The sequence below is a fragment of the Phalacrocorax carbo genome, chromosome 3, assembly GCF_963921805.1.
Source record: "Phalacrocorax carbo chromosome 3, bPhaCar2.1, whole genome shotgun sequence".
NCBI lineage: Eukaryota > Metazoa > Chordata > Aves > Suliformes > Phalacrocoracidae > Phalacrocorax > Phalacrocorax carbo.
In genome coordinates this window covers 4,924,148-4,942,183 of record NC_087515.1, presented here as the reverse complement: position 1 = coordinate 4,942,183, position 18,036 = coordinate 4,924,148, and the positions used below count along the sequence as shown (strand labels likewise).

General features: G+C 41.9%; 1 protein-coding gene across 3 annotated transcripts in view; it reads right to left on the bottom strand.

Moving 5' to 3' along the window:
• The window catches only part of TSNAX (translin associated factor X), a 30,776-nt gene extending 13,669 nt beyond the window's left edge, over nucleotides 1–17,107 (bottom strand). The window contains exons 1-5 of one of the 3 annotated variants that reach the window (XM_064445692.1): nucleotides 17,003–17,064; nucleotides 16,019–16,049; nucleotides 14,708–14,815; nucleotides 11,306–11,420; nucleotides 9,493–9,623 (exon numbers count right to left, since the gene is read on the bottom strand). In XM_064445692.1, the coding sequence (XP_064301762.1) occupies nucleotides 9,493–9,623; nucleotides 11,306–11,420; nucleotides 14,708–14,723 (262 nt within the window). In that variant the 5' untranslated portion in view covers nucleotides 14,724–14,815; nucleotides 16,019–16,049; nucleotides 17,003–17,064. Of the gene's footprint in view, nucleotides 1–9,492; nucleotides 9,624–11,305; nucleotides 11,421–14,707; nucleotides 14,816–15,031; nucleotides 15,108–16,018; nucleotides 16,050–17,002 lie in introns of those variants that run through there. The other 2 variants (XM_064445691.1, XM_064445693.1) reach the window with 2 other exon arrangements.
• Between the last annotated feature and the right edge of the window lie 929 nt (nucleotides 17,108–18,036).

Here is an 18,036-nt window from a genome sequence, read left to right as displayed (position 1 = left end):
TTACTAAGCTCTGCAGAATGTGGGGAGGATGGTCAACTGAAAGAACCTACTTGTACAAGCATATTGATCAATGGAAGGGAGAACTGGTGAAATAAGCAAATAATTTAGCAGGTACATCAACTGAAACAAGTACAAGCAATAAATTTAGAAGTATTAATACACAAATCGTTTTGCTTCAGAGTCAGCATCCTATTAAGACGAAACAGAAAATTCACACCTCAGCCTTTTCCATTTCAGTTCTCTGCAGACTTGGCAATGATCCCTTAGATTCATGGGTCTCTTTCCAGGCACAAGTGACCAAAACTTCAGTAATTAAACTAAAACTGGAGCTATGAGACAATCTAATTGCTCTGCTGATTGTGAGTGTGAAGTCAAAGGTTAATTTTATACCAGTACACTGAAAAAGAATATAAAGCCAGCTATTCTCAGAGACAGGCATGCTCTGGACATCCTGTTGTGAAAATGGCTTAAAAGAATAATTCCACTCAGGGATGGATTTTATAAAATAGGACTAACTAACAAATACAAATAAAAGCACTAGCACAAATGTCCATAAAAGCTTACAAATTTGGGGGAAAAAAAATCTGTGTCTATTCACTGAGTAATACCTCAAAAGCTGAGTCATCATGGCAGATAGGGCTAAGAGTGGTCTGAATTTTTAAGGGAACTGGGGAGAGAAAAAACACAGCTAAGTGCACATCCACATAAACAAACTGCTCCATTTTATCAGTCTGGTTTTGAAACTACTGTAGTAATCAGTACAATCCCAGACGTGATTATTTGTCAGAAGAACTTATTTTAAATAACCTTGAACTGATTACTAATGGAATATAAATGAAGAATGTATATTACATCTGGCAGTGATTTGCCTAAACTGGTTTACAATTATATCAATAGTTAAATGGATGCAAATTTCTCATATTAAGCCCTGAATGCTTTGTTGATTAGTCAACTGCTACTTGACACATCTATGACCATCTGTTCCCCTCTAGCTGCATGTGTTGATGTGACATATTTCAGACAGTGAAGTGTTAGAATCGTTTGCACTTTGTTTAAGGTTGAATACACACCTCCTTTAGGGAAAAGGTAATCCCTAGATTAGTCTGTTTTCCCAGTAACTACAGAAAAAAATACAGGTTCGCTATTTAATAGGTACAGGTGCCTGTGAGAGTCAGTTTATTTCCCCAAAGAGGCACAAAAACCCTGCAGAGAACTGCAAAGAATATTTTAATCTCTCATTGCAGAGAACAATTTAATCGAGCCTTTTTGTTATTGTTATTAGAAACGTGTGTACATATGACAAATGCTAGGTTTTTATAGAGATGACTCATCATGGATGAGAAATTCACAAGCTTTCACTTTGCTCCTGCTTGAGGACCTGAGGGATGTACCATGGTTACTTTTGTAACCAAGTTTTCTGTTCTGAAGGGCTTTTTTGTTGTTGTTCTCCCCCTCCCCCCCCCCAAAATGTAGTAATTCTGAATAGCAGCCAATGTTCTACATGAGTTCTTAAAAAAACACAAAAAAACCCCCAAAATATTGCTATGACAAGTAGGCTTCCTGATGTCTCTGACTACCTCCAATTGCCTTCATAACTGATATCGTTTTAAAAGCCATTCAGTTAAATGGAAATTTTATACTACTAACAGCCTTTGGGGCAAGCGTTCAAGATTCCAAAGAAAGGAAGCTCTTACTCAGCCAGGATGTTCAATGATCAAAGGAGGAAGAGCACCCAACACAGAACAGCTTCTTCAGTTCAAAGCCCAGTGAAATTTCTCCTCAATATGACGTTGTTTCCATGCAACAGCCCCAGCTCACTAGCATGTCTCAAGTACCAATGGCGGCCATTTACCCTCAGAAATATAGATCTGCTGAGATGGTAAAAAAAGGTACATCACCACTGACCAACCCCTATTTCTCACCACATGACTACAAATCAAAAACCTAATCACTACACGCTACGCTAGTTGTTTCCTGGAATGGAGTTCCTCTACGACACCTTCTCCTGTGTGATTTTAAACAAACAAAAAAGGTTCATAGATGTCTCATGTTCCACCTGCACTTAGTTCCTGTAAAGGCTGGGGAGCTCTGGTCTGTGAATTACTGATGGTAACAGCTGCAGGGCTGAAAAAAACCACTCCTGAGCCAGAGCGCAGTGTCTCCTCCATTTGGTAGCTATGAAACTGAATTAAAAGACAAACAATGTCACTAGCTTCAGACTGTCATGTAAGTAACCGCAGTATTTGCCATAACAGTACTGCAGGACTTTAGGACAGTTAGTCTTAAATTAGAACTCGGAAGGGACAATCTTTGTTTGACCCGGCCCACAGCACGCATCTGTAAAAGACTGTCCACAGCTCCTCTTACGGACTTACGCTGCCCTCAACGGCTCCTGCTGAACTTACGGCTTATGCTGAACTCAAGGGCTCGTTCAGGGATCAGCGGATAATCAATGCTCACGCAGTGCATGCCCTGTTAGGTCATGTCTGAATTCACATTCATTTTCCCAGGTTTGTTCTAAGTCTTTGTGTATGGGCATACAAACCCTGCAGCAGAAGGTAAAAAGTGAGAAGTTACTGATTTTTCACTTTCCCTGGAAGAACCCAGAAAAAAAAAGGCACGAACCAGAAATAATCGAAGGGCAGTAAAATGCGACAAGCTGAAGGTATCAAGTTGCAAATAAGCAACTTGCAGATCAGTTTGACAAAGTTTGTTGGCACACTTGGAGATGTGAGAACATCGGAGAAACAGAGAAAGTAACAAAAGACAGAAACAAATTAACAAAATTAGATCTGATAAATATTAGCTTATTCGCTGCAAATTCCGTTAATTTTCCAGTATAATCAGGAAACTTTGTTTCCATTTCTGGCATTTTACCTCTCACCCACAACAGCAAAGAGATGAACTTTAATTCTTTGGTTACATCCTGTTCCTGTGTTATTATGTTTTCCCACCATCTTGCAGAAACCTGATTGCTTCCTTCATGGACAGCCTTCCTTTCAAGTCTTAGGTGTATTCAAGCCTTCTCCTGGGTGAGACATTTACAACTCATGATACCTTCCTCATGCAGTAAAAAGCTTTTCCTTTGTATCGCCAACCTACGATTAAATATGCCACCTGTTTTTACTGCAGTTTTTAAACTTTCTTATAAAAAAAGTCTTACTTCTACTGTTCCCGATGCGCAGAACAGTTCTTTACCTTAGTATTATTTAGAAATACATTCGTTTCTACAAATACGAAGGTAGTCACCACAGCTCGAGTATGAGATGTTCCTTCCACATTATGAGTGAAAAAGTTAAGAACAAAAACACCCAGGTAACACAGAAATCATTATGTGGATAGTTCCTTTAGTTTGTGTTCTAATCCAAATCCTTCATAAAATACTAAAAAACCCAATATTACTTAAATAATCAGTAATCTAAACATGGCTGCTTGGACAGACCTCCTCTCCATAGCATTTCTTAGAGCATCACGTCTCGTGGTCCTACACACTGCAGTTAAAAACAGTATTCTAGCACAATTAAAGTGTTTCCTTTTTCATCCGCACAGACTTCACTGACTTTGTCCAATCCAGCAACGCAGTTACAGTGTGATTCCACACCTAAAGTGACTCTAAATGGCATAAGGCAGGAGACAGAAATAAGCTCCATTATATCATTCTCTCAGAACACAAATAGTGCCTGCACAAGATAAATTATGTGTTAGACTGCGTCAATGCTGAACTTTTACACAGAATTTCCCGCATCATCAGCAGCAGGAGCAGTCACAGAGCAGTAGTTTTGACAAGGTGCTGACATTTTACAGCCTCGTCATCTAATCCTATTGAGAGCAAGTGCAGACATGATAAAGAGCTAATGAGGTTCTCTGCGCACACCACTCCACTCACCACCGCTGCTAGCGCAGGCACACAGCAAACGAAAGGTCAGCCAACAATGCGCTAGTTGCATCTACTGTCATCACTACAACACACTACTGAAGAAGCCCCAGAAGAATTATAGGCTTCTCATTCTGTATTTTGTCTTGTGTACAGCTATCAGCTGCGAAGGTAATACCACACCTATACTTGCTCCTAGCAGAATCTAATGACCCCACTGTAAAAACATCAACATGTAGTTAAACCTATCACTCCAAGAATCAGCTTCAGCCAAGCTGCCCTACAGAGTATAGCTTAACATCTCAAAAGCCTTACAATTCTCTCACACGCCCTTATTAAGGGACAAAAAATTGAATAAGTCTTCAAGTAGCTACAGATTCCATTTAACAAGATCACGTTAAAAAGGCACTCCATCCAATCCCACACGACGCCAACCTATCAAGCAGCTCTTAGTTTCCCTCTGCATTACACAAGTTTTGCATTTATGCAGGGTAGATTTAGAACATGCTTAGAATAATCTCATAAATCCTAACGTGTTGCTGAGCACCCTCTTTCTTGCCTTTAAGGCTCATACAGGTCTTTCCTGCATACTATTGGTATTGTCCTTTGGACTTTAAATATATAAACAAATACCCAAACACATACATATATGCATATATAAAATCCTGAAACATTTCTTCCTCCCCTTCATAAATTCATAAAATCTTTTTCAGTCCTTTCCTTGCCCAGTGTCTCGCAACAATTTTAAAGAAACAGTACACATTTCCTCACAGGATATATAAGGTATACACTGCAAAGTGGGGCAAAGGAGCAGGAATTCTATATTACAAATAGTAAAGCTTTAAAAATATCAACAAAGCAAAACATTCTAACATAACAAATGAAGAGCTCTACATTAAAAAAAGACTTCATTATTTCAGTATCTCTTTGTTTGCTTGTTTAATCATCCCCTGGGACAATCTGTACTGTTAAGAAACGTGTAGAAAACAGTCATCAGTTTTTGTTGTTGTTCAATTAGTGCTATACTCAGTGTTTGAGCTCATGCAAGTGTCCTTTGGGGAAATGTCCTGCGTGCCATTAGCACTATTCTTAATGAGGGAAAGCATGAAACTCCTTTAGTGCTCTGCCAGAATTGTTTTATCTTCAAGTCAAAAGAACAACTGCTTGGAGTAACCCCAAAAAAAGCATTTAACAATTACAAGTGGCAAACAATATTCCCAAGCATTATACTCATAGCACTCTTCTATTTATAGGCTAACAGTTATTATACTGAATAAAATATGTATTAGGCAGCTTTATTATTCAGACAGTCATGATTCTGCAGTTAAGGCTACTATGACAGTTTCCATTACAAGCCCAGTTTTGATCCCTTTTACTCTTTCTGTGAGAGGTAGGGTGGGGAACAGGAGGATGTTTCGTGTTTGGTTTCAAGACAAAGGAGAATATTTTTAGGAAGTTTGAGGTTAATTGGACAAGCTGCTTTTGAGATATGGGACACAGGCGTTTCTTTATTCTTTTTTGAAGAAAAAAGCAGTTTAATGGCAATGTTTTTGTTCATAAAAAGCTTTTTAACTAGTTCTCCAGAATTTCTTTAAAATACAAAATCAGAACTGAAAACTAGGTGAAAGGAAGGTCAAGACTTACAGCTCTAGGAAATACATAAAGACAAAAGATCTAGCACTTTTCCTAGCTACACTTATTTTCAAAAAGGCATCCAAGCTTTTTCCACCACGAAAAAAAGCAAAGCAACAATTAAAGAACACTAGGCTCAAAAACAAAACTAAAGCAACATTCTTAACCCTTATCACTGTTTCCCTCCCAATTACAGTGCTTCATAAACAGTGGGGGGCGGGGGAATAAAGCATTCCCTCTCACAGTTGCTCTTTATATAACTTTCCCCTCATTCTTTATGTCTCTAGGTTTTCTATCTCAGCTTCATAATCCTGACATCAAGCATCTTCACATCTCTGACACCTCCCTGACCTTCAGCACAATTAAGATCTACTAGTCTTTTAGCCTGCATATTCCTTTCTTTGCCATCCCAATGACTAACTGGAGAGCGGAGGATTTAATGAACAAGGTAAGAGTAAAGCTCTGGCTAAAAGTTTGCATTTTAAACTTGTCATACACGCAAGCTCATTTTAACAACGCCTAAAAGCATTCCTTGTCTTCTCAGTGGCACACGGGTATATCCTAACACGTGCCCTTACAAAACATGCACAAGGGACACCAGTTGGCACAAACTCCCCTCGCAGAGGAGCATCACGCAGAAGAGCTACAATTTAAGTAGACGCTGTCGATGGCCTACAGAAATGGAATTAAGGCAACTTACTTCAGTTGGATTTTATATACAGTCTTCTTTAATGAGGCAAGGACTACTTAATTACAGAAACAGTGGGGAGATCTCAGGGCCAGGAGGTATTATACAACTGATGTGATTCCACAGACTTGCCGCTTACTCGTGTCACCAGAAGACAGCCATTCCCAGTTCTGACTCCAGAAATGCGACGGGGGCTGTGTATTTCTGTCTTTTAGTTCTGTCCACAAAACTGCAAAGTTCAGACATTTGTCTGAAAGACTGTACATCTGATTGCTGGAAAGATGGACAGCAGAGTCTACTTCTCCTCCCCTTATTATTTAGTATACCAATACCTCTCCGTCATTCTTTCTTTTTACCCAAAGAACTCAGTAAAATTCACTCTCTTATGTTGTCTTAAGACCGTAGTAAGAAAATTTTTTAATTTTATGACAAGCTCACTCCAAGTCCCATGCAAGTGTTAGGGAACTGCTGTTGTATAGATAACTTTGTGCAGTTCTGGGCCCCACAATTTCAGAAGGATGTGAAGGTCTGTGGGTGCATCCAGGTCAGGGCAACACAGCTGGGGAAAGGGCTGGAAGGGATGTCCTATGAGGAGAGGAGCGGCTGAGGACTTTGGGCTTGTCTAGTTTGGAGGGGAGGAGGCCGGGGGGTGACCTCATTGCTCTCTGCAGCTCCCTGAGGAGGGCACGTGGAGAGGGAGGTGCTGAGCTCTTCTCCCTGGGATCCAGTGACAGGACACCATGGGAATGGTTCACAGCTGCACCTGGGGAGGCTTAGACTGTGGACATTAGGAAGCATTTCTTTACCGAGAGGGTGGTCAAACACTGGGACTGGCTTCCTAGAGAGGTGGTCGATGCCCCAGGGCTGTCAGTGTTTAAGAGGCATTTGGCCAATGCCCTTAACAACATGCTTTAACTTGGTCAGCCCAGAATTGGTCAGGCGGCTGGACTAGATGATTGTTGTAGGTCCCTTCCAACTGAAATAGTCTATTCTATTCTAAAAGCTTTGCAGCTGTGGAGGCACTGAGTCATCATACACGCGCAGCAGGTCTCTAACTTCCTCTACTACAGATCTATAGTAATTTGGCCCGCTCTACAATGGACAAATATATCTTAGTAATTTCAAGAGGCTGAGATTTAAAACACTGGGGAAAAGCTTTAGAAATGCTGAATTGTTTCTGATAGCATATTTTCAGTTGCTTTCTAAAGAGTTTATTCAGGTCCATTTTGATATTAACAGACATCTTTAAGCAAGTCAGAAATCCATCATGCAGGAAAACCAGAGTAGCTGTAACTGTGTACAAGTATTTACCAAATACACAAAGCAAACCTGAACAGGATTTTTTTTTCATTAATTCCTTTATTTTCAGGTTGCTATGGCTAGCTTAAGTTCACATATCTTTCATATAAAAAACTCTTAACTTTTCAGGTTGGAGAAGATGCATTTTTTAAAAACCAAAAACAGTATTTATTTTTTTTTACTCAGAGGAGAGAATCTGGAAGTAGAAACCTAGCGCCAGGTCTGCTCACTTGCTTTATAAGACACAGGTTACCACAGAAGTTATCACGCAGTAAGTTTCCATATGTCTGCTACGTAGGCATACTCTACTACGCCTGAGATGAATGCAAGCTAATTCCAGGCAAGCTGCCCCTCAGTAAAAATAGAGGTAGGTATGCCTCTCTGAATTTTCCTACACAAAGCCACATACTAAGAAAATAGATAACTCAGGTGAAGCAGCTGATGCAGGGTAACTGGTTACCCCATAACAATTTTGCTCACCCGGCAAGGCTGATAGGTTGCATCATGAGGTCCCACAAAGATTCATGAGGTAGCAGACTTCAAATGCTGTTGCTCTATGAACAGCATTATATGACTCACATGGGACTACAAACTTCAGGGGTTATTCAGACAAGGTTTACAAGTCTGAATGAAGCTTTCAAAAATTTTTGTTCATAAAACTGAATGCAAGGAGGACTTAAAATGAAAATCCAAACACATTTTCAGCATGGCAAGATACTCATACTTGGACTAGCATTGCTCGCAGTTTGAGCTGATCTATAATGTCAGAGTTTGGAATTAGCTCTTTCTTTTCATTGCCTCATTCCAGTACTAAGCTATAAACAGCTGCAAGATGCACACAGATTAAGCGGCTCTTTAAGAATAACTACTTGTATTTAATTGGAACAACCCAATACACCACAGGTAAGAGGACTGTGGCATTGAATTAGAGCCATTGAAGATTAACATGGCAAGCTCCTTCTGGTTCAGAACTGCCAAACTGAGCTTTCACTTAAGAGCTGTCTCACTCTTAAACTTAAGTTTGAATAAGACATAGGTACAAGTTAACCTGTGCACTGCTTGTCTTGTAAATTACACAGATGTATTTGCTGCTGGTTTATCAAATCAATCCTATGGACATTTTTAAAGAATTAAATCATTCAGGGCAACTCTTCAGCTCTCCTCAGCTGAAGAAGTCTTGCCTGAACAATGGAAGATATAGAGGACTCTGATATGTTTAAAATAAAATTGATAAAAACAAGACACTTATGCCAGGACCAAGATGTCAAAGAAGCAGTCACATATTTTACTCACGTGTTGCACATGTGTTGTCACAAACAAGGCAGGACAATTTTAGGTAGGATTCAGATTGTCAGCAGAGAGATATGATTTGACAGCAAGAGTAATGAAAGGACTGGGACTTAGTATGTCTAGGATGTCAGTAAAGACTGCTGTTTACAGACAGGAACAAAAAAAGATGCAACTGAAAAAGACAAACTCCAATTTAACACTTGTAACAGAGAGGCAGAAGCACATTCAAGCACATTCTGCGTCTTTAGAAGAAACAAAATGCTAACCTAAGGATTTTAATTCATTAACTTTATCAACTCAGAATGGGATCACTTCACAAGACAGTTGCTCCTGCTCTCCTCCCAGAAATTATAACCCTTCAGGTACGGTAAATGAGTGTGTTGCACCTACTCCCCTCGGTCAGAGAAGACCAGGCAGGGCATTCGTTAGAACTACTCCCAGCTTCAGTTTAGGTCAGGGTTCAAATATTTCCAGTTGTAGTCTCCCACTTAAATCTTTGTTTAACTGCAATGATAAGACAACTGTAGGGCAATAGCCCCTCTAATACCAGAGCTAACTTTGCTAACAACAAAGATTAATCTGAGTCCTCCTTTATAACCATAGGAATGTGACAAATTCAGACCTGTGGCATGAAAAAGAACCGCTGCTACATAAAGCGAAGCTGAGCTTAGTACAAAATAGCATACTTCCCTGTTTTAAAATAATTTACCTGGAGATATAGCTCTGTGGAACTGATACATGTCTTCTCCAATCAGTTCTTGTGCAACCTGCTTAATCTTCCATCGGACAGCATCTAGCTTGACTTCAGACTCATTGAGGATTTCTTCCCCATTGGGAGCACTGCAATCATAAAACAGAAACTGAAAGAGCAGCTTTCAGAACATAAGCAAATAGTTAAAAAATATTACACATTTTCTTTTACTAACCAATACATTTTCAATGGCTTCAGGAAAAAGCAAAGCTGATATTGGAATGAGAAACAGTTTAACCTTCATTGACACCTACTGCAGATTCTGAAATTCTGTAGATTCTTACCATGAAAATAATCAACCAGCCAAACACAGTTCTGGTAGCATGACGTTTATTCTAGACTATAATTTTGGTTATTGCTTATATAAGAAAAATGAGAAACGCGTGCAGAGGCTTCAAAAAAGTATTCCAGAAAACTAGCAGTATTTGCAGAAGTCCTTCAACCTCTTAAAATAAAGAAAAAGAAAGAAAGAAATAAACCCCACCAGTATTTTGCAATAGATTACAGTATTACGAAATACAATACATGATCTATTTCTACATGTGATTTCTTTTTTTAAAGGAAGTAATTATGGTCTATACTATCCAGGAACAGCTGAAAAATCTGATTCACAACCACAATATATACTTGGCATTTAAAGTTTAGTTTCTCTAATTTCTTTTAAACTTCCGCCTCCCCCACCCCCAAATAACCTATATGGTATATTAGTTCACAGTCTATTTAAGGAGCTACTGGTAGACCGGTCTCAAGAAAACATTTAAAAGCAAAGAGATTTCTGAAAGTAAAGCCACAATAATAGTGAAAAGCAAAGGAGAAGGAAATAAAAATACAGCATGAAAAGCTTCCACTCTCATGAAACCAGAAATGTCTTACAAAACAGGAATCTGAAATTTGGAGAAAAGAAGAGTTTTTTGTTGTTCTTTCCTCTGCCAGTTCCCAGCTATCTGGCCCCTGCAGTGGGAGTAGCTATTTACAGTCAAGGCTGTAGCAGTTACCAAAATTATCACAATGCCTCTTTGCAGAAGGAGACCAAGTTAAAAAGAAGGCAACTTTCATAATTCCTATTTATAATTGTAACTACTATGGTAACTATAAATAGTTACTACTCAGCAGAAATGCATTGATAGGTAACAAAATATAAAAATAAAAGGAACAGGGAGAGATGTTATAACTGTAAATGTAAGACCAATGTTTGACACATACAGTAAACATTTTTTACAACTGGCTACGCAAAGCTTCAACTTTTCCTGTTATTCTTCTAGTTTGTCTGTGGCTTCTAAAGATTGCTTGAAGGCTCATGAGAATACAAAACATGTAGAATCTCAAAACTTCACCCAAAAGCCTCTTAGGCTGCGGCATGTATTGAAGTAAACAGACCCCAGGTCACCCCCTCTTTGCATTGAGGACCTAGGGTGGGGCTGCAAAAACCAAAACGGTGAATTAACTGCAGAGGCAGCTAACCTGAAGGAAGGGCACATGCTCTTCTCTCCCAGCTTGCTAAAAGCTGGAAAGCTCTCATCTGCTGTTACGCTCTACTACTCTGATCCTGTTTAATACATCAGTAAAACCTGCTGAGAAACCTGAACCAGCGTCTTTTAATTCTCTAACTGGAGTGTGCATTCATTACCTCACATCCACCCTAAAGGATGTTTATGGGAAGTTAATTAAATTCTTTTCAACAGAACGCTGCAGCTCTTAATCACAAACACAGAGGACACTGCAAGGCAGCTTCTAGGTTTCTGTGAACACTTTCATGCTCAGTGTGACTCACCTGGTAAACCTGTGGAGCAGAAATATTGTCCTTTTGCTTTCGATTGTTATATCACGACTGAGCTTCACGAGCCGTTCATATTTATCATGCCTGGTGTCAAGCTCCAGTTGAAACGCTGCAGAGTCAATCGTTATAGTAACAAGCATGGTTATCACACGTGCACACGGTAGGGGAAGAGCAGAGAACCTGTGCTACAATAACTGCTTACAGGCCCCAGCCCCACCAGCCTTCTCCTCAAGGTGGGCAGCGCTGCTGCTCCTGCATGGGGCATGGCTGCGGAGGCCACCACTGCCTGCCACCTGCCAGAGCTGCAAAATTCATCATAAATACTACTTTTATTTAGTAAGACAGGTTCAAATATATAAAGTTTAGGTACAAATGATGCTTTAAGGCAGCCCAAACAATTTTAAGGTAAAATACTTGTTTTAACCAGTAAAATCTATTCTGCAATACTGCTGTTCAGGAAATTGACTTAAAAGTTCAGCCAAATTCAGTAGGATAAAATAAAAAATGAAACCCTCCAATCACTAGCAAATAAGAGTCACCAGCCTCTAAAAGAAAACAAACAAAAGAAGGCATTTGACTAAGGCACATATACTGTTAAAAATGCACCATTTAGTAAAAAGAAAGGTTGCATTTCACATCCCAGCTAGATTTGACCGGAAGTCAATTATTTTAATATAGAACTAGAAGTACTAAAGCAAAGTGACATCAATTACTTAAAATAAGATTTCTGACTTATGATGTAAATTGTCTCTGTCTCATTACAATGAACACAGAGAAGAGAGAATGTGTGTCTGGTTACCACAAACAAACATTATGAATGTTTCACAGAAACCATTAACATCTTATAGACCATTATTTCACTAAACAAAACATTAATAGATACTTACAAGAAATCTAACACTCTTCCTGCATAACTGGGATGTTAAAGTGCCCATGCAAGAAGCTGGTAAAAATAAGCTAGGAGGTTACATTTTTAAGAGGTCTGACAAGCGAGTGTCCTTTAGAAAAGCATAGCAGATTTCTGGCAAGCAAAGTTTAGATGAAGCTACAAAAATAACCGTATTCCTCATCACCTTGATAAAAACTTGGTGGTTCTTATTTTATTCTGTTCTTCCCAGTCTTCTGAAACTCTAAGATAAGTCACAAATGCTCCTACTGATCTTTGAAATCTTTCACGTCCAATTGGTGTGTCTCTTCCCAATTCTGAGAGGCAAGTCCACCACTGAATTATCATCAAGAATAAATTTTCCCTCAGCTCATATTGACAGGAACTTGAGGACGGGCAACTTTCCTTCATAGGATGCCATATATGACATTTCCAATGACCATTTACAAATTTCACCTACCAGGAAATTCACTATTCCGAAGATCTACAATATTAGCAATGCCTCCAATCACTTCTGGACAGTTGCCTCTTTTAGACTTTTACATTAGATTTTAAACATGTTAGGGACTACTAGGAAGTGTTTTGTGACCTGAAGTTAAACATGGACAAATATGGTAATCTTTAGCCTAAAAGGATGCAAGAAAACCTACTGTACCGTTGCCTAAAATGGCAAAGGATTAGAACTCGGGGGATTCTCCATGCTAACACACCCAGACCACAGAGCCATTTCCTCCACACATTCCATTTTAATGTCTAATCTACCACTGAAAGCAGACTCAGACTCTATTGATTTTGGTGGTGTAGAATCAGACCATTAAAAATGACACTTAATAAATCTTAACCTTACAAACCAAGGTACTATCCACTCTGTATCACTGAGCTGTCATATTTAAAATGCATTACGCAAAAAAAAAAAGGGGTGACTCAATACTCCTTGGGTTTTGGTGATTATTATGGAAGAAAAACTTCTCATTCATTATTTTAGAAATCTTTGGTGCCAACAGATAACTATGTCAATTTAAGTACACTATTTTTCCAAAGAGATGAAAAAGAGCAAAATGTGTGTAACCATTTAATATCACACACTAAGTTGTTTAGATTCGGGCAACATACATAGAAATAGTGCGCCACTCTGGTTCACCTTACACAGCTTGCTCAATTTTAAGCCATCTGGAGCACACCTTTTCTTAACGCCCACGTCTGACATGGAGACAAAGATGACCAGTGTCTCCATCTGGGGCTGATAAGCACTACTGCAATACAGGGAGTGGATCTTTAAAAAGCTAAATAAACCATGTCTCTTACATCCTTTCTGAAATTAACCAAACGCTGCTGCCTGGATTGCATGGGAAAGGAGGGAAACAAGCATTGTTTTGAATTTGAATCAGTGGCAACCTTATGATAAACTAATGCGCTTAAGGGTGAAAAATTAGAAGTTGGAAGTACAGTTGCACTACTCAATTCAAGTGCAAACGTATGTACGTTATTCAATATCAAAGTGAAGGGGTCAAAGTTAATCATCTGCCAACCTGACTTACACAGAAAAAAAAGAAATATCTGTTTTAAAGAAAGCGAGGAACTTATATGATGTTGAAGCAACCATCTATAACAGCCATCCAGCTCTTACTACTTCACCCTCCTTAGCTTCATAAAAAATAGATGGGATGGGGAAAACTTTACACCAAGAATTAATCTGTTCCCTGTATCGCATCTCCTTCCTTATTCTGTCAAAGCTTCTCATTTCTGAAGCTTGACTTTGCTTTGTTAGGGCTTGTCTAATGACAAAGTTCAACTAAGTTTACTGGATTTTAAATCTAGTTTTGTGCAAAATCCTATAAAAACAATTTGGTTGGAGGGAAGTTTATACTTGCTTATTTAAAGAAACCGAGACCTAAGCTAATTTTAAAAAGGCACTCAAACCGAAATAAGTATCAACATACAGGTTTGTATTAGTTAGCTAAATTCTTATTTTTAAAAAGCGCGTGTATAAACAGCTACCAACTTGCAAATCAATGCATCCAGATTTACATTAAAGTAGCTTAGTCATCCATGTACCGAAGCTAAGGGCAACAGCTAAGAGCCTTCTCAGTCTCCCCAAAGGTAGCCATCTCCTTCTCTTGTCCCCACGGCTCAGATTTTGCATTACGCCCCTGCAGATCTTGTTTTTCTGCCACCAAAGGGCCAGGTCACCTTTTGTCTGGCCGAACACTTACGCAGTTTGCTTATTAGCATCAGGTTCAGCGCAAGCAGGGTGGGGAGGGGGAATGGGAGGTAGGATGAAAAAGGGAACAAGTCATGAGTCAGGTGGAGCTCTGTGAAATCCCACTCTCAGGACTTCATTGCACAAAAAGCAAAATGCCAGGCTCTAAATGTACAAAGTGTTAAGTCCAACTAGCTTCATGTTTCTTCCCCAGAGAAAGCTGGTTTATTCCATCACTAAATACTAGCAACGTCCTAGCAATTTCTACCCCACGTGTGTTTATAATCTGGCTTTCCAAATGCTTACTTACATTTAAAAGATGTCATCAAAGCTGAAGATGGATTAACATTCTCTTTTTCCTCTTTTCTTTGACCATGTGGAAAATTGTCATGCTTCCGTTTTCTGAACCCACCCGATCCTATTAATAGAAGATACACACAAAAAAATATCTTTAAAAATAAAGTAGTTTCGCCAGCACATAAGCATCAAAACGCTGTCCTCAAAGCATTCCTGACCGTAGACATGTTTTACAGGATAGAATAACTGGATGAACCTTATTATAAACTAACATCATCTTCATATTAGCATGCTACTTTTTCCCCATATTCTTAGTGAAAAGTAGAAGAAATCCTACCACTTTCAATGGATGAGCATGGTAGGATCCCAAGTTTGTTTTTTTTTTTGTCAGGTCTTCACACGATGTTGTTTCCTTTCTGTAAGGGAATGGCTGCATGGAAATCACTGTGTGAGCAAGGGCCTACAGGGTTAGACCTTTTTTTCCCCCCCTTCTGTTTTTTTCTTAAATTATTTTAAATATTCAGATTGTCAGGAGTCATTAAAACTACAAGTTTTTCATTACTGTAATTATTTATGTCATGGGTCTTCAGTAATCAGAAAAAGAAGCAAGACATAATTTAAGTAGACTACCATTATTCAGGTATGCAGGTTTAGCTCCTGCAGCATATTATCTTAAAGGAGGACTGTAGGAAGGATGGGAACAACCTCTTTAGCAAGGCCTGTTGTGACACAACAAGGGTTAATTGTTTTAAACGGAAGGAGGGTAGATTTAGACTGGATATAAGGAAAAAAATTTTTACTATGAGGGTGGTGAAACACTGTCCCAGGTTGCCCAGAGAGGCTGTAGATGCCCCATCCCTAGAAATATTCAAGGTCAGGTTGGGCGGGGCTCTGAGCAACCTGATCTGGTTAAAGATGTCCCTGCTCACTGCAGGGGGGTTGGACTGGATGACCTTTGAAGGTCCCTTCCAACCCAAACCATTCCATGATTCTATCTTAGGTCCTTACACTCTGCCCATTAACCAGTTTCTTTTCTTTTCACCCCAACATAGCTGTTCCCTTCAACTGGCCTTATATCCCTCTTCCTTAGCCTCCCTCTCCAAACCCTCACCCAGAACTCATCTCTTTTGGACTGCCTTTTACTACTGATTTACACTTTGCACTGTTTCTTCCTTTGTCCATCCTTCCTTCACCTAGGACTGACTCATTGTATCATTCAGGTTTTAACCATTCCTCTCTCTCGCTGCCTCCTTTTTGCGACAGCCGTACGCTTTGTGTTCCTAACAGAGGCCAAAATTTGGCAAACTCTTACATACAAGCCTACCTTTTTGAATATGTGCAGTTCTCTCAATTTCCTTAAAAGAAGAACAAAAGGAAGCTACTTAAAAGTTACAGACGAACACTGGATTTTAAAATGTTTCCGTTTAATTGTTTATTATCCCAAACCAAAACCAGAAGTGGGCGTAGTTACTTTCTAAAAGAGGAAACCGAAAATCATTTTTTCCTTCTTTTCTGTTAGGACACGAGTTCAGGGTTTTGTTTTTCCTGTAGCAGTTGAAAATATTACAAACACAACCCCTGAAATAGTGCAGAGAATTAAACTTTCTGCAGTATTCCGAAAGTCGGGAACATCATCATGACCTACAGGAAAAAACAGGCCCTCCTGAAGTGGGTGTGTGTAAAGAGAGAAATAGAGACGAGGTTCCACTGAATAACCAACAATTTGAATATCAGGAAACCACAGACTGCAGTAACAACAACCCAGCCTTGATTTTGAAAAATAAAAATAAATAAAATTAAATTTTAAAAAGCCAGGTTCCTCGTTGCAGAGCCCACTTTCTGGCTGAAGGGAGGTCGGTGCAACAGCCTCGCTACACCACCACGCAGGCTGCGAAGCGCGGCACAAGCACTACGTGCACGTTACAGGCCTAACGCACGCTCCGCTTCTGGCTGCAGCAACTGCTTTTTTTTACCACCAAGGACGGAGATTTCTAGAGCTCCATTCACAGGCGGATCGGTAGAGCCCCGGCGGGAAGGCGGTAACACCTCTGCAGCCACAGTCCCTCTCGGTGTAAGGGCAGGGTTTAGTCACACAGGGGGAGGCAACCGCCGGGGGACGGCGCCGGCTCGCACCCCCGCACCCCCCGCCCCCGCCACCTCTAACCCCTCACGCCTCCGCCTCCTGCCGGCTCAGGGAGCTGAACCGGCCCCCCAGGGCCCGCTCCACCGCCGGCGCCGCCCGGCTGCCCCGGACCGCCCCTGGGGGAGGGGGAGAGAGAGTGGGGGGAGGCACACGCGCCGCCATCACCTTCCTTGCCGCTCATCCCGCCGCCGCCGCGCCAGGCCGCGTCCCCCCGGCAACCCGCTTCCGCCCTGCCGCGCCGCCAAGGGCCCCGCCACCCGCGCCGCGCCGGGGCGCCCACGCGGCTGCCTGACGGCGAGACGCCACGCTAAGTGCAGCGCTCCGGCCCGTGGCCCGCGGCGAGGGAGGCGCGGTGCGGAGCTGTAGGGGAGAGGGGGGTGATACCGGGCCTTGCTGCCCGCGAAATCGGGGTAGCGCCGGGATCCGAGCCGTGCTTCCGAGCAGGCGACTCCGTGGGCAGCTAGCCCGCGGCCTCGCCGTGGGGCCTCCCGCGCCCGCGGCACGACGGGACGCGTAGTGTTGGGGCGGGGCGGCGGCGCTGTCAGCCGCCGGCAGCCGGCGTGTGCCGCCACCGCCCTGCGCGGCCAGGTGGGCGGCGGGCGGCGGCCCCATCGGCTCTCCTCAGCTTCACCCGCAGAACGTGGCTGCCGTGTCGCCTTCCCTTCACCCCCTCGGGCCCTCTCCCCGCTCTCTGCCTCCTTACCGCCCCTCTCTTCCCCGGCACGTCAGTCCCGTGGCGCTTTCCTTCCACACGTCGTGAATCGGAGCATATTCACAGGACAGGCTGGATCGATGGGCTGAGGCCAGTTGCGTGAGGTTTAACACGGCCAAGTGCCGAGTCCTGCGCTTAGGTCACACCAACCCCAGGCAACGCTCCAGACCTGGGGCAGAGGGGCTGGAAAGTGCCCGGCGGAGAAGGCCCTGGGGGTGGGGGCTGACAGCCGGCTGGGCATGAGCCAGCAGTGCCCAGGTGGCCAAGGAGGCCACCAGCCCCCGGGCTTGTGTCAGCACTGGTGTGGCCAGCAGGAGCCGGGCAGGGATGGGGCCCCTGTACTCACAGAATCATGGAATGGCCGGGGTTGGAAGGGACCTCTGGAGCTCATCCCGTCCCACCCCTGCTGGAGCAGGCACACCCAGAGCAGGGGGCACAGGGCCGTGTTCAGGCGGGGTGTGAATGTCTCTAGGGAAGGGACCCCACA